The sequence below is a fragment of the Argopecten irradians genome, chromosome 2, assembly GCF_041381155.1.
Source record: "Argopecten irradians isolate NY chromosome 2, Ai_NY, whole genome shotgun sequence".
NCBI classification, from domain to species: Eukaryota; Metazoa; Mollusca; class Bivalvia; order Pectinida; family Pectinidae; genus Argopecten; species Argopecten irradians.
The window spans coordinates 30,813,044-30,837,097 of record NC_091135.1 but is presented as its reverse complement, the minus strand read 5'-3'; the positions used below and the strand labels follow the sequence as shown (position 1 = coordinate 30,837,097).

Here is a 24,054-nt window from a genome sequence, read left to right as displayed (position 1 = left end):
TTTAATGTAATTTGGACTGTTTTTTATTTCAGAGTTGAGCTTTACAACCCCCAAACACCACTAAATGTTTTTAATTTCAGAGTTGAGCTTTATAACCCCCAAACAAACCATTACATGTTTTTGATTTCAGAGTTGAGCTTTACAACCCACAATCAAACCACTAAATATTTTGGTTTCAGAGTTGAGCATTACAACCCCAAACAAACCACTAAAGTTTTTGGATTCAGAGATGATCTTTATAACCCCCCCCCCCCCCCAAAAAAAAAAAAAAAAAAACAAAAAAAAAAACACTAAATGTTTTTGGTTTCAGAGGTGAGCTTTGCAACCCCCAAACAAACCACTAAATATTATGGGTTTCAGAGTTGAGCTTCACAACCCCCAAGCAAACCACTAAATATTTTTGGTTTCAGAGTTGAGCTTTACAAACCTAAAACAAACCACAAAATTTTTTGGGGTTTCAGAGGTGAGCTTTACAACCCCAAACAAACCACTGAATGTTTTTGGTTTCAGAGGTTAGCTTTACAACCCCAAACAAACCACTAAACATGAATTTTACAACCCTAAACAAACCACTAAATGTTTTTGGTTTCAGAGTTGAGCTTTACAACCCTAAACAAACCACTGAATGTTTTTGGTTTCAGAGGTTAGCTTAACAACCCCAAACAAACCACTAAACGTAAATTTTACAACCCTTAACAAATCACTAAATGTTTTTGGTTTCAGAAGTGAGCTTTACAACTCCCAAACAATCCACACAATGGGACCAATACTCGTATACACTTCTGAGCCAGTACGGGTACTCCGTGGGAACAAGGACGTGGATTGTTCTGGAGGTACGAAGTTGTGAAGATGCTTATTTCGGACTTATGAAGAAAAACCATGTCAAAAACCACGGACAGATTTATGAAATAGTAATAGGAGGGTGGGAAAACACGAAGATATGCATTCGGGATCAGCGACAGGGTGATTGCCGAGCTGAAAAAACAAAATCTGTTCTTAACTGCAATGCATACGTGCCATTTAATGTTTCCTGGACAGACGGAACTGTGGTCGTACACAAGGACAAGAATGGAGCTTGGAACAAGCTACTAAGCTGGACCGATACATCTCCCTTTACAGTACAGTATGTGGGCGTTACAACAGCGGTATATGCAATTGGCTATTGGAGAATACCAGAGCAGGGTGAGGTCAATTTATCAAAATGTTATCAATAATACCAGTTGCTCTCTATTCTCTTAATCATACCGATATTATCCGGAATAGAAACTACATTTATCACATAAACGTCCGCCTGATATCCAGTGATTTCGCCGGTGTAATATATTTGCATGTACATGTATATCACTAGTGTATGCCATATGGTCAGATTGTAAATATCTACACACGTGTAATAATAACTAGTGTGACGCCAAAGGTAATAATGACGTCATAATCAAAATATGATGTCACCATGGCTAAAATAGTTTTTTTTTTCAATAGAATTTTTTTTCAATAGATTTTTTTTTTAAATTTAATTGTCTTGTAGATGGAAACGTCAATCCGAGCCTGATTTCGCTACACTTATATAGAAAACGATATTGAAAGTTTGCCTATATTCTCATACTAGTTATATGATAAATCGAAATATACCCTCATGACTTCGTAATATGAAAATGATTAAACTCGTTAATATTTGGTATTCTACACGCCTAAATGCTCGTGACATTTGATAATATTGAACCTGTTTTATAAAGATAATTTTATCTGTATATCCACTTATGCAAGATACTCTATTTTTATAGATTGTGGCTTTTCCTTGCATATGTTAAACCAAATACATTGTGAATTTGTAATATGTGATGAATCCTATCTTTGTAAAGGAACGTTTGATAAAAGCCGCCTCATTGCTTTAGAACCTTAATATCTCAGGGTTTTTTTCAGATTTTTAATCGAACGTGTGTATTCAATGTCAAGTTCATCAAATTATTTTTTCATAAAAATATGAAAACAGATCTAACAACCGGCTATACAGGTTCTCTCCCATGTGTATCCAATCAACTCTTATTTGAACAAATGAGTGTTAAATTAAGGAAAACCGTCGAGCTTTCTTTTTAGACCATTGTATTAACATTTGCTTTTACTGACAAATAACAACCCATATATCTTGTATTTACTCCTATTTAGCAAAGCTATTACATATTGAACTACAAATGATGTGGTTATCGATACATGGGATGCCCATCCGTAGCGTTTATTTCGTTCTATACAACGCTTTTGTTTAAAGTGGAACACACTTTAATACACCATTTAACATAGAGCATTGATCTAAAGTGCAATTACTTTTCCATTAAACTTGGAAGCCTAGTTCAAAAACCTTATTGATCATACAACATAGTTCAAAGTTTATATCTCTAGTGGAATTTTACGATATTTAAGTTCTGATAGAATGACGTTAAAACACACTTTTTTTATTTGTCCCATTTAATAGTTCCAGATCTGAGTACTTCTACAAGCGAGTTTTTTTGGAAGAGCTATATACAATGCTACACAAGAGGTAGACCGCCCATCGGCGTGTTATTGCATTCCTTGGGCAGATATTGAACCCTCTTGACAGCTCTCAACCGATTTTTGATAGGCATCTCCTTCCCTGTATACACATTGAGATCTTGCTTCTGTATTTTCGCGCACTATTTCCATCTTATAATTGAAATATTTTGAACCTAATGTAACCAAAATGACAATGAATAAGCCGGAGCCCAAGAGTATTCAAGATCGCTACATGTAGTTATGAGGGATAACCTTTACTTAAAATTCTTTTATTTTCTTTGATTCTATTGTAACATTTGTTGTACTAAAATCTTAAATTGATTATATTATCTTATTTTATGTTTCAGAAATAACAACTACATCGACAACCACAACCACAACAACTACCACTACAACGCCTACAACTACCACTACAACGCCTACAACTACCACTACAACGCCTACAACTACCACTACAACGCCTACAACTACCACTACAACGCCTACAACTACCACTACAACGCCTACAACTACCACTACAACGCCTACAACTACCACTACAACGCCTACAACTACCACTACAACGCCTACAACTACCACTACAACGCCTACAACTACCACTACAACGCCTACAACTACCACTACAACGCCTACAACTACAACTACAACTACAACACCTACAACTACAACACCTGCAACCACAACTACAATACTTACAACAACAACGCCTACAACAACAACGCCTACAACAACAACGCCTACAACTACCACTACAACGCCTACAACTACAACTACAACACCTACAACTACAACTACAACACCTACAACTACAACTACAACACCTACAACTACTACAACACCTACAACTACCACTACAACTAAACCTTTATTTACAAATACGATATATACGACTACATTTCGTCCACCTTCGACTACAACAATCAGACAAAATAGTTCCTGTGTTTGTCAGTGTAATCCCATTGATGTTAAAGCAATCAGGTCCATCCATATCATAGAAAAGAAATCGTTATCCAGCTACCATCGAAGTTTGACAAGTGCCCCAGATGGTCGAATGTCTTCACGGGCAATAGGCTACACTGCTATACTTACAATGGTATTCACGTTCGGACCTCCAGTCCTCTCCGACATTTTCAAGTTGGTTTGTGCACTTAAATCTCTTTTGTGAAACAATGGTGGAAACAGCGACGATACTATCCTAAATAAGACAAATAAGTTGTATTTTTGTACTCGTTTATAAAACGACAAGGGGCTTTCACTTTATTTTCTTTATGATAGTAGTGTGAAGGTTTTATATGATATTGTAGACATTAAGATGCTAGTTTGCAAGACAGTGATTTCCAATTAGAGAGCCTATTAGTTATGTACACGTATCTCAACTTCTGGCTGAATAACACGGTGTTATTATATAAATAAGATTATATCTATCTAATAGCACGACCTTATTGATATATATTGTCTCTTTACGACGAAATATTTAACAAATATCTTCGAGAAGGTGTTCCAATTATGACATTTGAAATGTTCATATTTTCAATATCTTCAAGAGCTAATAATTTGGATTTTGTTTTCAACAAACGTATGTGATTTTTTTTAAAATTATGTTGCCTCTCTACAAAGCGTAAGAAACGCACTTTTTCAACATGGCCTCAAAACTGTTAATTTCTCAAAAATTTGTGTATAAAAATGTCATATATGACAACTTGAGATAACAGGTTTGATTTATCCTTAAAAAGTACATTTTTTAGAAAAAGAAAAAACCTTAAAGCAGTCCATGTATATGTCAATTTTGTAATATTATTGTACGTGAGAGAAAATACCTAGACATATTTGATAATATGTTTTTTACACTGAATGAGAAAGTGTTATTTATGTTATTTATGTTCTTACACACAGTATTGTTAGTTCTTCATTACGAATTAACAACTTTTTATCAGTTCTTTACTTGTATCCACCGGAGAGTTTCGTCTTCTGTCGTTTTGTTGAATACCTTGCTATTGCGTTTCCAGGTCTACAAAGGAAATTGCAGAAGAGACAATTTTATCAATATATACAAATGGTTGCTATTGATTTTTAGTAAGTTATTGGTACTATCACGACAGTGTTGCTTTATGATAACTATTTTGTCGTGTTTGTTATCATTTATAAATATTTCTCACGTTTCTGAGTTTGAGGTGTAAATTCCATTGTCTTACTATCGGCTAAATTAGTACTTGTACAGGAATTGACACCAGATATAATGTATCATCTTTCTAGATCAGGTTATAGTGTAACTTTACATTGATAAAGTAACACGTATCGCCACATATAACACTACCCTCTGTGTAACGTTAAATGTCACTAAAACTATGTTGACAGAATCAACAAGAGTTAAGATGGACAATAGCAAAATCAACAAGTTATATTAAGATCGGCAAACACACCTTCTCTCCACTTAATGTTCAATGGTTTATAAAGGGAGATACGTTACAGAAGATGTAGCCTGTGATATCATTATAGTGCTTTCCTGTTCAACATGTCCATAATGCCAGTCTGTTGTTGATTTGTCATCCTGCTTTACAATTCGGCATTTATGAATTCGAAGCGTATCCATTATGTATTGACTATAATTCTATGTATTACTTGCGGAATTCAAATGACCATTTCATACCTGAACTATATCATCAAATTATTGATATTTAATATTATTTATTGACCCTGTTTCTCTTTTTAAATGCAAATTTGTCATGCCATAGAATTGTTAACTAAGAAAGATATTAAAATATTTAAATCACAATTGTCATATTGTGTTATTTCAAAAACGTTTTAGCAAATATGTTGACATAACTGGAAACTAAGCAACGCTACATGCGTCAGTGTGCTGGTTCGGACGTTTTACCGTATCGATGTAAAGGATTGGTACTTTCAAATACAATAAGGCCTTTGCTTTACCTAAATATACATTATATCACTCACATTACGGCTTTACGTGAAGGCCTCAATTAGTTTTGAGATACATGCGCAACAAAAAAGATATTTTGATTTATGGAGACATGCAATCAAACTTTTGATTCTGCTGAAAACCATTGCCGTTATTATAATGTCATCACTGTAAGATATTGACACGTCAAGAGGACATTATACAAATACTGTGAAATGTTTTATACTTTGTAAAACAGTGTTGTTGGTCATGTAATGCCCCAGTTCTCAACAACTCCAATATTTTCTGTGTTAGTATTACCAGAAGTACAGAAAATAATCACCAACACCAGAAAATACTGTCCATTATTGCATTAATTTAGGCATTTAATTTATAAAATAAGAACAAATCTTCAATGCTAGTGTTCAAAGGTATCAAGGATAACGTCGTTTTGACCGCTGTTTTCATCGTTGCTAAGATTAAAAGCTGTTTGCTAATCAAAATATGAAATGGATGTCTGGTGCTTTGCGTGCTGTATTCAAGAAAATACTGACTTTTGAAAGTGTAGCATAATTTATAGGAAACCCTTAGTTAAAACATATATTTACATGATCATTTACATTGTATTCATACTTACATATTATAATTTATAAATTTCCCATTTACCCCCACGGAAATATGGCATCACCGATATAAGCATACAAATTGTTGCAATTATCTCAAACATATGTTTAATCACGGAACATAAATCTAATATTTCTTTTGCAAGGTATTTTTATCAATATACTGTAACGAATATTCATTTGAGATCAGCTGACTGACGATCAGCTGTTGTGTGTTTATGTTACTGAACTGTACCCCTAGTGTTGGGCGCTCGCAAATTCATCAAAATGCATCGTAAAACTCATCTAAGCCATTCTAAATCGTAATATTTTCCCGGGGTAGGCCCCGGACCCCCCAAACACCAAAATCTCGCGCTTTCGGGCCCTCGCAAACCATCAAAATTCATTGTAAAACTCATCTCAGCCCTTCTAAATTACAATATTTTTTACGTTTCATCTTCCTACGCCACCGTCTATTGTTCAATAGGGATTATTACAAGATATTTAGAGATGAATCTTGTAATAGAGGGATTGATGACTTGGACTTAAATAATTTGTACTTGGGTTAATACAAGAGTCTAGTATATTCTTGTATCCCTATTACAAGATATAGTTAATCTTGTAATAGTGAAATTGATTATTACTTGATCAATTTCTATAAATTATTCTTAAATCCTATAAATTGTACTTAGGATAATACAAGAGTCTATTGTACTCTTGTATCTGCATTACAAGATATAGTTAATCTTGTAATAGTGAAATTGATTATTACTTGATCAATTTCTATGAATTATTCTTAAATTCTATAAATTGTACTTAGGATAATACAAGAGTCTAGTATACTCTTGTATCTCTATTACAAGATATAGTTAATCTTGTAATAGTGAAATTGATTATTACTTGATCAATTTCTATAAATTATTCTTAATTTCTATAACATTTGTTTAGTAAAATACAAGAGTCTAGCGTTCTCTTGTATTTCTATTACAAGATATATGTAATCTTGTAATAGTGAAATTGATTACTTGATCAATTTCTATAAATAGTTGTGTTTATTACAAACACAGTGGTTTAAAAGCCTTGAGTATTTCTATTACAAGATATTTGGATTGTGAATCTTGTAATAGGGAAATTGATGAATTTGTCAATTTTCATAAATAATTGTAGATAATTACATGTATTAATACAAGAGAATAGAGTTCTCTTGTATACCTATTACAAGATATTTGGGTTGAAATCTTGTAATAGAGAAATTGATGCATAGTGATCAATTTCTATAAACTACTAACTAAATATACAGAGTTACTATTATCTTTATTCTGTTGTCGCGATTGTTGCTATTGCATCTTTGTTATCGCTTTGTTGTTTCTTTATAAAAAGACAAGTCATATATTGTAAGAGGGAGTTTAACAATCAATTTAGATAATTGTACATTTGTACTCGCTACCATTTATAACTTCTATATTCTCGCACAACCTCTAATTGTACATTAATTAGAGTGACAGAGAGTGTGATTACACATTGTGACTCTGTATCTGCAAAACCAGAATTATATGTATGAACTTGTATTGAGGCGTTGAGTTATTCTTTTCAATAATTGGCTAATCAGATGATCTGTGATCACAACCTAGTATAACAGACTTGAGTGAGGAACCCTCAAGTAGAGACGAGGACGAAGTTCGTTTCAATACATTATTTCCTTCAACGGACAACTTCTACTATCTATTTGAAGAAGTTATGATTTCTGATTCAGATTATTGCACGTATATGGTAACGTTACAATGAATGAGGTTCGTTAGGTAAGAAGCCATGATGACATCAATGTAAAAATTACTATTAGTCACAAATCAATCCGACCTATTCAATAGTGAAAATCAATGGCTATAATTGTTACATATTTTGATACATGGTATTTATTCTTATTCGTAGCTTTTAATGAATGTGTATATTTACTATTCAATATTTGTAAATAGGTATTATTAGCGTATCCACAGAATATTCATCTGTAACATTAATATCGACAAAATAAACATATTATGTCAGCGTGTTCTAGACGTAATATCCCATTATCAAAACACACAAAACAATGAATAAACATTGTCCATAAACAGATGAAAAATTAATATCAATTATTGTGAACTGTTGTGTAAATAAGTTTAGCTAAATCAGTTGAAATGTAATTTAATGGAAAGTTAAAAATCTATTTTTTACTTTTACTTTTTGATAGGTTAAAGGCCCACTACCTTTTCGGAGCAAAATTTAAAGGTTTCTAAACATCATAGATAACATAAGAAAATATATATCGATGGCCTAAGATGAGGTTATAACATGAAGCTTATGCAAGTTTTCCTGCGTAATGTATGATGACAGTTGAGTTTCATTTCACTGTTTTGCCTTCTAGGGCAGTGATAGTCAACTACCGCGCGGCATTTAGGACGACGGCGGGAAACATAAGACGACCCGCGTTATGAAAATTAACATTTTATTTATTTAAATTAAATTGTTCAGAAGGTGATGATAAGTGTAGCATTACCGGTAAGTTGATAACTTTTGCGACTCTACAAAATTATCAATCTCGTTTTACATTTCTATTTTAAAAATTAAAAGCCGTTTCGGAAAGGTAGTGGGCCTTTAATAATAATTGCAGGTTATTTTATTATATTCAAAGGTCTTATTTTTTATACGTTGGACATAAGTGTCAGTCTACTAAAAGGGGTCGTCGAGATAAGCTTTACTATGGTTTGTTAGCATGCCATGATCTCTATATTTGTTTTGTAGAGGAGTATAATTTGTAACTAAAAGCATAGGTGTTTCTGTCCACCCACTGATAAAACTGTAAATTGTAGAATAGAGAATGTACGAACGATCGATTAAAATTTAATGGAATTTCAGCTTAATGAACCATTTCGACAAAATCAGTGTCAGAATGTGTTTCAAAACTCTAACAGAGAAATCAGTTTTGTCACGACAATGTCGGGTCATGACGGCAAAACATTTTACATACTGTGGTGTCATGAATTTATACAAATATTATATATAAATACACATTGGGGATGTCACTGGATGATCACGTGATAAAGCTGGATAAGTAGGTTAACAGTCAGTCCTGGTAATCTTAGGATACATAGAAACCAGCATGTTCCAAATATCTAACATGGTGACTCTTATTATACTGTTTCTGATTTATTCTGCGAACGGCCAGATTGATTTGAATATCAAAAATTTACAAGATCAACTCGTATCGTTGCAAACTGTGGTTAAAAGTACAGTAACGGATATTGGTGCTCTTCGTAATGAACACAGGGAACTACAAGAAAAATATTCTGCTTTGTGGGACCAGCTGAGTGTTCTTGGGTAGGTTTATAATTAGCTTTTAACTGACTCTAAAATTAAGAATCATTAAATGATGCGTTGGCTCTGATATGATATTATAATATTGTATTGCATATCACGGAAATTTGTCAAGAACTGCAGCAAAAATGCAGTAAATTTTTCATGTATTTATTATAGGAGTATCAAAATTTGGATTCAGTCTAAGTTATTACCTTGTCCTTAATGGACATCGCATTTTACAGAATAAACAAGAACTGTCGCGAGAGTTGACGTCTAATACCCCCGCTGCACGAATTTAGTAATAACTCCGATAATAGGGGACATTGAGTACCCTCTATAATTTCCTCAACTCCCCTTTATGTCAGGGTTCTGTGTAAGAAATTTTATGAAAATCTGTCAAGTGGTTTAGTAGGAGTTCCCGGACAAAGATGTGTGTACAGATAGACAGACAGACGACCCGATTTCAGTATACCCCCCTTAACTTCGTTGATGGGGGTTTGATAAACAATTATATGTTATGACAGACATAATATTCTATGGGCGGTCAATTTCTCCACCAAAACAGTATTTACTATTTAGGGGATCAAGAAATCATAACCATATGGACTAATTGTTTATTGACATAGTTGTTGTGGAGAGGAGGGGGTTAGCAGACAAATGGTTGTTATCAAATGTTGTTTATCTTAATACAGACATAAAAATGGCCGAGCAGATTCTCCTGATGCGACCAAACCTGCTGGGCCTCTAGGTCAGCGATCGTATCGAGCATATTTAAACACAAGAGCATCAACTCCCGACAGTCAAAGTGAGTACATTTTAAATTGATGATGGCGTTGCTCTACATCTTACTGTTTGACTAGCCGACCATGTGATTAACAAGTTTGTTTACGTTTCAGCTTCATATTTATTATTAAGACTTAATTATAATTTGCTCAAAGTATTTTAAATTGTGATAACAAAGGAGAAGAATAAGAATTATTTTGTCATATATCTCCCCACAAAAACCACAAATTAGAAACCAGTTGCTAATTCAAAAGGCGACTGTAAATTGTAACATTGTGTTCTGAAGTTTCGGCCCGACAGTTTCCTTGCTGTTGTAACATTGTGTTCTGAAGTTTCGGCCCGACAGTTTCCTTGCTGTTGTGACATTGTGTTCTGAAGTTTCGGCCCGACAGTTTCCTTGCTGTTGTAACATTGTGTTCTGAAGTTTCGGCCCGACAGTTTCCTTGCTGTTGTAACATCGTGTTCTGAAGTTTCAAAATAGTTTCTATATAAACTCTACGGACAAAAATGCCAATAAATGAACTGTTCCTTAACAGTTTGTGTGAGGGTCCAACAAATCATCCGTTACCCGAAAGCCCAGTCGATAACTGTTTTTGTTATATCCCATTGTGACGTCACTCCGGTCCAACAGCACATTTTAACAGTCGATTTTAACAGTTCTTTGGACCGCTCGAAGGAGCAGCAGTTCATTTATTGGCATTTTTGTTCGTAGAGTTTATATAGAAATTATGTTATAGGGGTATAACATTAATGAAGTTTCGGCCCGACAGTTTCCTTGCTGTTGTAACATTGTGTTCTGAAGTTTCGGCCCGACAGTTTCCTTGCTGTTGTAACATTGTGTTCTGAAGTTTCGGCCCGACAGTTTCCTTGCTGTTGTAACATTGTGTTCCGAAGTTTCGGCCCGACAGTTGTTTCCTTGCTGTTGTAACATTGTGTTCTGAAGTTTCGGCCCGACAGTTTCCTTGCTGTTGTAACATTGTGTTCTGAAGTTTCGGCCCGACAGTTTCCTTGCTGTTGTAACATTGTGTTCTGAAGTTTCGGCCCGACAGTTTCCTTACTGTTGTAACACTGTGTTCTGAAGTTTCGGCCCGACAGTTTCCTTGCTGTTGTAACATTGTGTTCTGAAGTTTCGGCCCGACAGTTTCCTCACTGTTGTAACATTGTGTTCTGAAGTTTCGGCCCGACAGTTTCCTTGCTGTTGTAACATTGTGTTCTGAAGTTTCGGCCCGACAGTTTCCTTGCTGTTGTAACATTGTGTTCTGAAGTTTCGGCCCGACAGTTGCTTTGCTATTGTAACATTGTGTTTTGAATCTCTCAAAAGTTTGTACTTACTTTCACTGAAATCAATCAATCAATCAGAAAACCCCTTGTCACTATACCATTACAAGATCGGCTTTCAAAAGTGTTAAAGTTAAGTATTTGAAGCAAGTGATGAATGCTGTTGTCTGTGACGACTGACATTTGTAAATAGTATTTTGTGTGAGTTTAATCTCCTTGTTGTTTCCCATTGAATTTGTTTTAGACTGTGTGTGTACTAAAGGAGAAAAAGGCGCCAGCGGACCTGCGGGACCGGTAGGAAAACCTGGAATAACTGGTAAATATGTAACATATTTGTAATTATATACAGTTACCGTAACACAGGTATAAACTTATAAATGATGGTTTACCTTTTTTATTGTTCTAAGTAAAGTTTATAATAATTATCAAGTTTTAAGAACATTCTACGTATAAAATGAGCTGTTGTATTATATGAGTTGTTGTATTATATGAGCTGTTGTATTATATGAGCTGTTGTATTATACTCCAATCAGGAGTTCCAGGAGAGCGTGGACCTAAAGGAGAGTCAGGATCACCAGGATTTAACGGGGACGATGGATTGGATGGTAAGTCCTGTTGTTTGAACGTTAAATTCCACTCCCTAACAGTCTGAATAAAACACGTCCTTATTCTCAATCCGTTTCATAAAGGATAAAATACCGTTATTGGGTCACGTTCTGGTGACCTTTCAAATTGACCAATCAAATTATACCTCCCCTGGGGACGAAATAGTTTGCAAGAGTTTTTAGAGTCATCATCGTGTATGTAACCCAAAAACTACAACATGACTATGTATATGCCTTGGATACTTTAACAAAATGTCGTATTCAGTTGATGAAGCTGTCTGGAAAAATACCATCGAGCTAAAGTAAATGGAGTATAAAGGTTATCAGACCGTGATGCCTGATGTCAGGTCCTCTATGGGAATAAGGATATGTATTCTAATCAGTTTGTGCACACCTTTTTTACCTGCAGTCTAAATGATATTTAAATTTTTCCTAGTCACGTTACCTTTTTACTTAATTGCATTGCCTCACTGCTTTGCCTGTATGTTTAGCAGGTTTAGCAATTTTAAAACCGCTGGTGGCCACAATAATAACATAAAATCAATATATGTGACATATATATTATCATCAGGTGAGAAGGGAGATCGTGGACCTAAAGGTGACATTGGGTCCCCCGGCCAGCCGGGGCCAAAGGGAGTCACAGGATCAAGTGGTCAGTCGGGCCCAAAGGGGGACACAGGATCAAATGGTCAACCGGGCCTAAAGGGGGACACAGGGGACACAGCAGCCACTGGCCAGCCGGGACCAAAAGGGGACATAGGATCAAGTTGTCAGCAAGGACCAAAGGGGGAAACAGGTGCCACTGACCATGGTTAGCCGGGAGGCAAGGGGGGAAACCATCATCGATATCCCAGGGGTTCAGATCACTTACGATCTCTACACATCGTAACCCCTGGAATATCGAGGATGGGGAGACAGGTCAACGTGAATAGGGCCAAAGGGGGACACTTTTTCTTTCTGACCGAGCCAAAAATGCAGCTTATTTTTAAGACACTGACCATGTATACTGTTTATCCTGCAATATTCATCAATAACATATATATATTAGTTTAAGAATAGAAACGTTGTTGCAAATATGTCTTTCAAAGAACGTTTCGTCTCAGAAGTAGGTCAGTCGAATCGACGCACGGGCTGAAATTCTAAAAAAAAACCCGTCAGTGCCGAATTAGAAAGGTGTATTCCCAAAACATACAAATTAATGCTTCGTTATTTGTTTTGACTTGATAGAAGAATATTTGTAGGATTTTATTCGGCGACATTTATTTTAACAGAAAATTAAAAAAGAAAATTTCTGAAATACTTTAACATGGTTTGATCTTATAAGGAACTGTTACATGTCGCAGGCTCGCACTGGTGTTCTACTAACCTTTTTCTTTTCTTGTTTCAGAAAAGAACATCGCTTTTACGGCCGGGGTTAGAAATAATATGTACGTGACACTATATGGGATTATTGTATACGATGATGTAAACACTAATGTAGGGAACGCTTATAACCCAGCCACTGGAACATTCACGTGCATTATTCCAGGGATTTACGTGTTCTCGTGGTCCACTGAAGTGAATGACAGTCGCTACCTCAAGTCGGAACTGAAAGTAAACGGAGAACATCGTTTGTATTTAGAGGTGGCGGCGGGAATTTATGCTAACACCGGATCTGCCACCATTACGTTACAGTTAAGTGTGGACGATGTTGTATATATATCTGTATTTAAAGTATCCCACGGACTTGTCCTTGGAATGGCTTCTTCCTTCTCCGGTTACTTACTGCATGCATTGTAGAATCAGCTGCAAAGGACTTTTACAGCTTGTATCACTTTTCTTGCTCTAACCAACAAAAACCCGCAATCCGGAATAGCCAGGGAAACGTTTGGTCCCTTACCAAGTCAAATACTGAATGGATTATAAAAGATGTCAAAACATAAATTTATGGAAATTGTTTTCTTAGGGTACGAAGTTTAATAAAATATTCATTATAAGTAATAAATCTATTTTAGCATTTTCCAAAGTCGTGCGAAGATTTTTTTTTTCTCTCGCTAAGGAATAGCTATGATGATTTTATGAAAGCATGTTTGATCATACTTTTTGTCATCGATTTAATTGAATCCCGAGCAACATGTTTATCAGGAAAAAACTACCATAAACCGATAAGAAATACAAGTAAAACGCCTATAAAAGGGTTATGTTGTAAGGGTGTTTGAACGAACAAAATTTAAAATAATCTAATCTAAATATTAATGATCTATTTTTCTGATAGTCACGTATGATGATTGTATAGATTCTGTAATATGATTATAACAAAATGATTTTTTACAATCATTCAGGCTGTGGGCAGTTGGTATAAAGCACAAACTACAATGTATAGTAACCAAGTCATGATGAGGTGATATGGACAAAACATTGTTCAGAGGATGTGACAAAAACAAAAATACCTTGAAATATACTCATACGAGGGGGCAAAAATGATGGAAAGGTTAGTTTAATACATAACTTATCAACAAGGAATTATTATTAAAAAACGTCGCAAATTCCAATTAAAACCAATAGCGTACGTACCCTGCTGCAATGTAGGTCGTCCATAGTATGTTACATAATCATGATTAAATAATGGTCGTCTCATTTCGACAAGCATGGTTAGAAATTTGATCAAATCGCGCATCTACAATTTGCTATATATCCATGTAAAATAGAAATTGCGATTCGCGTAATCAAATTATAGCTTAAAACGGTATCTCCGGTAAAATGTATACAATGTTATACAATAATTGGTGGTCGGGAGGTGTAGTGGTTAAGCCGCTCGCCTTTCACCTAGCCACAGACGTGAAAAGGTTAGGGGGTCACCTGCCCGATCACGTGGGTTTTCTCTGGGCACTCTCGTTTCCTCTCACACTAAGACCCCTCGCGCGCTTACATCCGGGCCATCGAGAGTGATTTACATAAGTTGTATAACTTGTTTCTCAATCGATGTAAAATAAATAAAGTTTATATTTTTAATGTCTCCCTTCCTAATGTCTCCTATGTCTCTCCTACTAATGTCTCCCTTCCTAATGTCTCTCTTCCTAATGTCACCCTTAATAATGTCTCCCTTCCTAATATCTCTCTTCCTAATATCTCTCTTCCTAATGTCTCATAATGTCCCCCTACCTAACGTCTCCCTTCCTAATGTTTCTCTTCCTAATGTCTCCCTTCATAATGTCTCCCTTCCTAATGTCTCCCTTCCTAATGTGTCCTAATGTCTCTCTTCCTAATGCCTCCCTTCCTAATGTCTCCCTTTTCATCGCCTCAGTTTTTGGCCTTGAGTTTAGCGTTCGTCACCATCCAGAAGGATTTGGATTATGTCACCTGTCATGATATACCATATAAAACTAGCTCCTGCTCTTGCTTAGTGCTCATGGGCCTCAACACGAATATACCGTAGTTCTCCAAAACACAAGCAACGATCAAGTAACAGCTAGGGAACCAGTATACTTGTTTATTTTACACCAAAAAGCATGTCACAAAATTACAACTAATACTTTTATATGTATTTGCATTTTGTCAGTGACATGTGAGTTTGATATAGATATAACAACATGGTATTGGTCTACACACTTTGACGTCCGGATAAATCCAGACATTCATTTTAACCATAGATAAATGTTATATCTAACGTTACGTAAGACGTCATAAAAAACATATATTAAATGTTCTCTTTTATGCTAATGGGAAAAAATAACTTATCAATTAAAATCCGACAACAACAGGTAAATACACACATTCTCTTATTAGATTAAATAGCCCAGAAATCAACATGTTTTATCAGTTGTAGGCGCAGTGTTTCATACAATACCTTGTCGTGTCACCAAATCTCTTTCTGTTATTACATCTTTATATAGAACGTAAAAAAAATCCCGTAAATGAAGAATACGTGCCTATGATCGTCTCCACTGGTGTAGTCACTGCCTCTATGTGTACTTGGTCTGTGACACTTAGATGGACCAGTATCGTAGCGGAGCCAATGTTCCAGTTGGCGGAGGAACCCTGAACGTGTAAGCGGTCGCGTTCTTGACCATTTACCAGTAGTAAGGTGGTGAGAGTGTGTGCTGAACTGACCTCCGTGGACCACGTAAAGACGTACAGACCCGTCACTGGACACACGAAGGTTCCAGACGTGGAGTAGCTTGATCCTATATTCAGCTTTATGTCATCAAATAGAATCTTTTCGTTAAATATGTTGGTGATGACCAGGTCAGATTTTATCCTTGCGCTAAAAGCAATGCGAGCTTCTGGAAAAAAAAACATAAAAAAGGTTTGATGACAATGAATGTTTTCCATTATTGAAATACTTATGTATAGGTCGAAGTGTTTATGAATGAAATATAACGTAGAAGCGCGAATAACGAAAAACCTTAAAAGTAAATCTTGCAAAAAAAAGGTCAAGTATTGTATTTTAAGCATCTCTAATCTCTTTTATTGTACGTCATGTATACCATAACTAACACCAAAATAACAAAATGATAGTGAACAACACAAACCAGATAATTCACCTGAACGGCATGTATCTCCTTTCATTCCTTTTGGCCCCGTGAACCCTCTGGGCCCTTGTGTTCCAGCCTCGCCTTTTTGTCCCATTAGTCCAGGTGGTCCTTCTCCTGGGTCCCCTTTAGGCCCCATTAGTCCGGGGACCCCTGGATACCCCAGTTGCCCCTGCATTCCTTTCGTGCCCGGAGGTCCCGATATCCCGGGCATTCCTGGATTTCCTTTTTGTCCTGGTGATCCAGGAATCCCTTGATCTCCTTTTGGACCATTTTTTCCGGGCATTCCTACAGTCCCTTTTGGTCCTATCGGGCCCGGCATTCCTTTAGCACCTGGCTGTCCAGGTAATCCGTTTGTTCCTGAATTTCCTTTTTGTCCCGCTTTTCCGGGAACTCCTTGATCCCCTTTCGTACCGATCTTTCCAGGTATTCCTGCAGCCCCTTGGGGCCCCATAGGACCGGTCATTCCTTTTGATCCCGACTGTCCAGGTATCCCTGAAGTTCCCTTTTGTCCCACCTGCCCAGGAATTCCTTGATCTCCTTTCGGACCTGCAATCCCTTGGGGTCCTCTCGGCCCAAGTGTCCCTATGTTGCCTTTTAGTCCTATTGGTCCAGGAAGTCCAATGTCACCCTTAGTTCCTTTTTGACCTGGTTATACACAGACTTATTCGTATATCATACCATTGCATTGCATACGCCCATACATTAGGTTATCGCAATATATTAATGTTTTATCAACGAAGGTGAATATTTCTCTAATACTTTAAAAAAAAATATGCATCAACATGGTGGACTTACATATCAGAGTTAACGTTAAAAGATTTTGTTAATGATTTATTAATCTCAATAAAGTTTCCAATCTCACACCGATAGAGTCATAAATAAAGAATCCTAATTAGTATACTTAGTGACAGTAAAGGTCCCTGATATTTATATAAAACAACCAACCATCCATTCCGTCATCTCCGTTAAAACCAGGCATACCAGATTCACCCTTTTCTCCTTTTTGACCTTAATTGTAAAAAAAACCATATTGGATTTACAAAATTACATAACGATTGATTAGAAATGAATGCGCGGTGTTGAATTATAAACAAACTATTTTTGTTATATTTACCATCTAGACCATCGTCTCCATTAAAACCAGGCATCCCGGAATCTCCCTTACGTCCAGGATCACCCTTTTCTCCTTTCTGGCCTAAAATATGTGATAAGTATTTCGTAAAACTAGTCCGGAGCACGTAAAAGTGTACAGACATACTATCGTGTTCGAGAAAAGTTAACAAAATTGTAGCAGAAGAAAAACTATATTCCCTACCATCTATTCCATCGTCACCATTGAAGCCAGGCATGCCAGAATCGCCTTTAGGTCCTGGCTCACCCTTTGCTCCTTTCTGACCTACAACAATAAAGGAAACATCTTTTTATTCGTCTTGTTTAAAGCTAACGTCCACTCATTTACTGTCAATTGAAATACGCTAGACGGGATACATACTGGTCAAGGTAAATTAATCGTTAAGTTTTGAACACATCAACTAAATGTTAAAACAATCAAAACACTGGTGATGCAAGATTGATTTAGAAAGTAATAATACCTACTTCAATCAAGATCGATGTAGTTATTTTCTATTTCGACACATTGTTTTTATTAAAATAAGATACAGAGCTTGTCTTGATCCTATTTCAATTTCAATTTCAACAAATTTTATTGCAAATAAAATGCAAAAGGATTTGGCATGAGGCAAAGCCTACATTAGCCTTATCCAAACAAATCCGGTATAGTATAATTATCAACAAAATATGTTTAAAATTTAAAAAAGTTTTTCCTACCCTATGTCCCGCTCACCTGTGTAATCGACTGGAAGAGTCGATCTGGTCTTCGCCAGAGAATGGCTCAGTCGTTGACGTGTCCCGATATTGACCCCAGTCATAGTTAGTTCCTGGTTTAATCTTTGAAATAATAACATTGAAACCATAACCTTATCCATCAACGTTTACGTTACAAAAGTAAGCATCATAACGTAATAAAAAGTATAACTATATCCATACAAGAGTATACTTCACAGTAGAGATTGACTTTAAATGAATAAGAAAAAATAGAATATAGACATTGGCATTGAATTACTTTAATCTACAAATTTTACAAAACAAAATCTTAAAAAAAATCACATGACTATCATATATACTCATCAGTCCATCCACCAAGCACAAGAAATGTATGACAACATCCATTTTCATTGAGTTGGCCCCCTGCGTTACAAAGTTGTAATTTTATAAAATGGTAATTCGTGCCATTTGTGGTTCTTTTTGCCGAATATCCATCGATTTCAGTAATTTGACCTGAATGTATAAATGATACAAAAGCACAACCACTTGAATTACAAACACATGAGCAGAAGAGTACCAAGGACGAGCTATGGTCAGTGGACAACACCCAAATCTTTCTCACAGTGGCGAACGCTAAACATTTTTTGTAATTTTTTATTTTTTGTCAAACAATACATCAGTTTTACATCAATCACATATTCATGAATTATTGATATAGTTATCTTCCATGCACATCTTTCACTCTGCCATTCTTTCATTCATCATTATAATTTCATTGTTTGATTTTTTTATAGAGAGAGGGGAGGGAGAGAAAAAAAAATAAAAAAGAACAAAGAATTGGGAAGGAAAGAAGGGATAATGGGATGAACTAGAAACGAGAGATCGTGAAGTATATTTAAATGTAGATATATTCTTATATGAAGAATAATGAATCAACTAAATGAAAACACGATTAAAACAAACAAAAAAGTAAAGAAAGAAAAAGAAAGAAGAAGGGGGAAAAAAAGAAAAAAAAAAGAAAAAAAAAGAAGAAGGAGGCAAGAAGTTAGATAGTCATTCTATATTTGATAGTTACAATTGAATTAAAAATTACTGCTCAACATCCTGATCAAAAGCAAGCATGACACATGTATGTATGACAACAAATAAATATATATTCTATTTTAATAAAAGATATGTGCAACTGTCAGGGATTTGTGAGTTCTATTAGCTTTATCCATTTTTTCCAATCTTTGGTAAATTTTTTAAAAGTTTTTTCTTTTTTTTTCTCCTTTTTTATAAGCTATATATCTTTGAACATAATAATAATCTTTAATACAGTTTTTAAAAAGCCATCACATTTAAAGAACCATGTAAACATCTTGTTTTATAAATATAGTGTTTGATAAAAAGAACAATTTCATTATCGATTCTTTGATATATTCCGTTATGATTAAATTTTCCGAAAAGCATAGTTTCTTTATTAATTGCAAATGGTATAAACAGAATATCTAAAAGACTTTCAAAATTAGCTAAAAAATCCTGAACTTCAGAGCATTCCCAAAATAGATGAGTGATTGTCTCCCTTTCTAAAGCACATAACAAACAATAAGGATTATTAGAGAGACCAATTTTACAAAGATAAGTGTTAGTTGTTAGTATATAATGGGAAATTCGGAACTGAAGCCACTGAAGTTTAGTATTATTGGTAGAGATGAAGGGTATATTATATATATCTTTCCATGTTTCTTGATCGTAGTCAAAAGAGGTTCCCCATTTAGCTTGACCAGTTATTACAGTATTGTTTTTGACAAGTGCTCTATAAAAATCTTGGACTCCACAAATGTTTTTTCAGTATAATTTCAAGACTAAAAGGAATAATTGGATAAAATAGTATTTCATTTGGTAAATTTATATTCTTCAGATACTTTTTAATGCTGGATATCAGTCCATTATATTGAAGATAATTACTTATTACACCATAACTATTACAAAATTCATCATATGTAAGGAATGAACATGGAGAAACACTTTTTAACAGGTCTTGTATAATTGAAATTCCCTTTCTAAACCATGATTGGTAGAAAATCGTTTTATTTCCAACAGTAATGTTTTTATTGTACCAAATTGGTGAGTCTTAAGAACAGAGTGTTTTTCCGCTTCTAATTGATTATAACCTTTATTCTTAGTTGAACCATGCTGTAAAATACACTCCTTCCAAAATATCATTCTTCACAATTAGATAAAATTTTATTCAGATATTCTCTTCCACAGTTTGCCAGATAAAAGAAAGTTTTACTTTTAGTTTTTAGAATCATTGGCCATTTACCATTTAGGCATCTAAAAATTCTTCTTATCGCACCCTATCTTTAACGAGTCTATAAACGATTGAAAGATCGAATATTTTCACAACCTACATCTTTTATATGTTTTGGATTAACTACGATCTCGCTTTAACTTTATCTGAGTTGATATTCAATAATAGAAAATTAAGAGAAACTGTGATGTGAAGAGGTTGATGACATAAATTTTTATACTGGATTTGGTAGTGAAAATAAAAAGAGAATTTAACTGGAGATACATGTAAGAAGAGTTTTTCACTGTTTACAACACTCTTCCGCAATACGGTGATATTTTACCTTTTGTTCCATCGTTTGTATCTAACAGTTTTTTAAGTTTGTACATAATTTTTTATCAAAGTTCTGCTTTTTATGCTCGAACCGCACTAAAAGGTTACTATAAAAGTGTCTAAATCGCATTCTATTGTCCGCTACAAGTATCATATTTTGTATATAAACTTGTCCAAATATTTCGTTTGTGTGTCGCTCATTCACTAGTGTATGTCCTTTTGATACAAATAATTTATTTTATCATGTAAATGATGGTTTACAGACCCATATGAATAGTCTAAAGATATCAATACAGACATGACATACAGCTTAGTGTACGTCTAAGTTCTATCACGGACACACACATCCCATAATCGATATTTATGTATCAAAGATCTTTGTGGTTTTAAGATTTGATAATCATCATGATTTGATAAGCTAGATCTCTCTAGAACTAGCACATGATGTTGAAGCCGAGGAGACAATTTGTCCGAGTAATTTAGTGAGACGTATATGTTCTGTTTGGCAGTCAGCATGAAATGACCTCTCTGTGCACCAACTAGAGGTTTACAAAAATGAACTCGTATCACTTCACTATGTTGTGCCACCGATAGAAATTCGAGGACAAACTAGGTCTATATCTCAGAAGTAGTAAATATTGCCGGGAATAAGTCACAAATTGTACTATGTTTCCAAATGTTAACTTGATGACATATCTTTCTGTATTGGGATTAGGTAAAAATTTACCTCGGGTCTTTTTATTCACGGAACGTATTAATTACCTTTTTCATATTCATACATTATTTTTCATCTCACAGTTCTTCAGAATACACTTATTCTACTGTAATAGACCATTCTTGTTTTAGCCGGTAACCACAATTGAGATTTCGCCCCCCCCCCCCTTATTCGCTATGAAACCTACCGACTTTTCAACCGTAGATAAATATTTAGACTCATTTACTACTCCTAATGCAAGGATAAATACTGCGACGAACGCGACGGAAGCATTTCTGACATGATGGTGCTGGGACACTGGAGTGGAAGACAGGGCCATGGATATGAAGTATTTTTTTCTTAATGCAAGGGAGAAACTCTTATACCATTGCAACGAGTGTCAAAATCAAAGCGGTATGAATGTTGTTGACCCTCCCCGAAACATGTCTTGACAACATTTTGCGGCCTCGGTTCTCGCAATATATGAGTTTTTTTCTGTTAATCATTAGCCTGATGCAAGGATAGTCAAGAAAAGTTTTGTATATCGTGCTAATAGCCTTGACGTCAGCAATGACATTTTCTTGTAATGTAATCTCGACTCGTAATGTCAGAAAGATCCATGGTGACTTTTGTGTGAAGGGAATAGCCTTCTGTCGATAAAGGTTTCGGTTACGAGATATTCAAGGTTTTTGCTCATTCTTTTCTTGTGATTATAAACAAAAAAATTGCCAGACGATTTACTTCTCTTTGTTCTAAAAAGTCCTAGTTTACGTATTTATCTTGTCGTTACCACCTCTCGCGTACGCATCAGTTTAATTGATGTCACTTTCTTTTATATCCCGTGTACATACCGATCGTCCGGTTGGTGGTTTATGTTACTCTAATTTAAGTCTGTACCGATCTCCACCGAAAATAAAACTTAATGCTAATGCATAGTCCTCGAGAGTTATCACAAATAGTTTTCAACATTAATTTATAATGTAAATTCTATGAAGCACGAAACCCCGTTCTACATGAACATACCTAATACTGTCAACGTTGGTAGTTATTTGCCATATATTACATAATTATAGTTCTGTCTTTCTAGGGTGAAAATGTTCTGATCTGTCGCCGTGTCCCGTCTTAAGTCGTTAAAAATTTATTCTGTCAACATATTCTTTTATTGTCATAAACTCTTGTACTTGAAAACTCTTCCTACTTAGTTTGGTCATCTTCGTTCGATGTAAACTTTACATGGATAATAATTCATTGGAAGTGGTATTTTTTTTCGATTAAAATCTTGAGTTCTCTTATCCTAATAACATTCTAAGCGGTTTGGTGCGTAGTATCGAGGTCCTTTTTATATCGTAAAAATTTGTACCTTGAACCTCGTGTCTCTCTAATCATACAGTAGAGAATTCATCTGGTATAATTCGTATTCTTTTCTCTTGCATACACATATTTTGGCCAGACTCATTTTCTTAGGTTGGCACTTTGTCTTTTCTTGATTAATACTTTTCTCTCCTTTACATTGCACAGTTTGTTTCTATACCATGTCATTAATATTTTTCCATTACGAAATTTTTCAGATTAGAAATTTGAGAAATAAGAAGAATATCCTCCGTCTTAACCATACAGTCCTACCGGTTCAATAGTGTGCCTTCTATATTCTAGCCTGGATGTCATCTTTCACATTTCATACATGCACACACAATTACTTATTTTTGCATCTTTGTTGTTTTTGGAGCTCTGTAATGTTTTCTTACATCGCCATAGTAATTTTATTTTAGAACACCTGAGTGCTATTCTTTTATCTTTTCTTTCTTGCCACAATCAGTTTCTTTTAATCGTACGTCTTCATTACTATGCACTAGAAATAACTGTCTCTATTATCTAATCAATTAGCACATTAACATCTATAACGTTAATCCGCTTGATAATCTTTTCCCGCTTGAAAAACGTCTCAAATTAGTCTCGTACCATTTTTCTTAAAACTACTACGCATTGGCGGATATCAATGTATTCTACCTTTCTTTTTCTTAGCATCTCGACTGTTTTTATCATATCTATATTCCGGTAAACTCCTCTTCCTGTGGAACATAGCTATCTTTATTTATTTGGATAGCTCGATCATATATTTTTCTGGAATTAGATTTCTTGGTATACCTATCCAGCATGGCAATTGTCATATCTAAAAACAGTTATACATCTTCTCTTCAGATATTTTCTATGGCAACCAATATATAATATCCCAAGTCAAGACATATAAAAATCTGTTTTTTCGATAGTTTTGTATGTTATGTAGTTTTTTACTTGGCATACTGTTCTATTTCTAGTATATTTTTTCTTGGATTCTTGGTACTTTTCCTTTGAAGAAATTATCTTGATTCTATTGAAAAATGTCTCGGCATA

The 24,054-nt window shown here is 35.0% G+C and overlaps 3 protein-coding genes across 5 annotated transcripts in view; 2 read left to right on the top strand and 1 right to left on the bottom strand.

Annotated features, from left to right (window-relative positions):
* LOC138316962 (uncharacterized) overlaps nucleotides 1–4,165 on the top strand; it is an 8,414-nt gene extending 4,249 nt beyond the window's left edge. The window contains exons 3-4 of the mRNA XM_069258595.1: nucleotides 724–1,182; nucleotides 2,874–4,165. Coding sequence (XP_069114696.1) covers nucleotides 724–1,182; nucleotides 2,874–3,691 — 1,277 coding nt within the window. The 3' untranslated portion in view covers nucleotides 3,692–4,165. The remainder of the gene's footprint in view (nucleotides 1–723; nucleotides 1,183–2,873) is intronic.
* A 4,953-nt stretch (nucleotides 4,166–9,118) lies between these two features.
* Nucleotides 9,119–13,802, top strand: LOC138316590 (complement C1q subcomponent subunit B-like). Its single transcript, XM_069258271.1, has 6 exons — nucleotides 9,119–9,378; nucleotides 10,050–10,162; nucleotides 11,663–11,734; nucleotides 11,952–12,023; nucleotides 12,595–12,834; nucleotides 13,411–13,802. Exons 1-6 carry the CDS (start codon nucleotides 9,161–9,163, stop codon nucleotides 13,800–13,802), a joined length of 1,107 nt encoding a protein of 368 aa, XP_069114372.1. The 5' UTR covers nucleotides 9,119–9,160.
* A 1,663-nt stretch (nucleotides 13,803–15,465) lies between these two features.
* LOC138315118 (collagen alpha-1(X) chain-like) lies at nucleotides 15,466–19,610 on the bottom strand. 3 transcript variants are annotated; one of them, XM_069255875.1, is made up of 6 exons: nucleotides 18,381–19,610; nucleotides 17,853–17,933; nucleotides 17,652–17,732; nucleotides 17,483–17,545; nucleotides 16,535–17,182; nucleotides 15,466–16,285 (listed from the first exon to the last, which is right to left on the bottom strand). In XM_069255875.1, exons 1-6 carry the CDS (start codon nucleotides 18,520–18,522, stop codon nucleotides 15,888–15,890), a joined length of 1,413 nt encoding a protein of 470 aa, XP_069111976.1. In that variant the 5' UTR covers nucleotides 18,523–19,610; the 3' UTR covers nucleotides 15,466–15,887. The 3 variants fall into 3 exon arrangements, with proteins under 3 accessions (XP_069111976.1, XP_069111977.1, XP_069111978.1); XM_069255876.1 differs by having other exon boundaries at nucleotides 16,547–17,182; XM_069255877.1 differs by lacking the exon at nucleotides 17,483–17,545.
* Nucleotides 19,611–24,054: the final 4,444 nt, after the last annotated feature.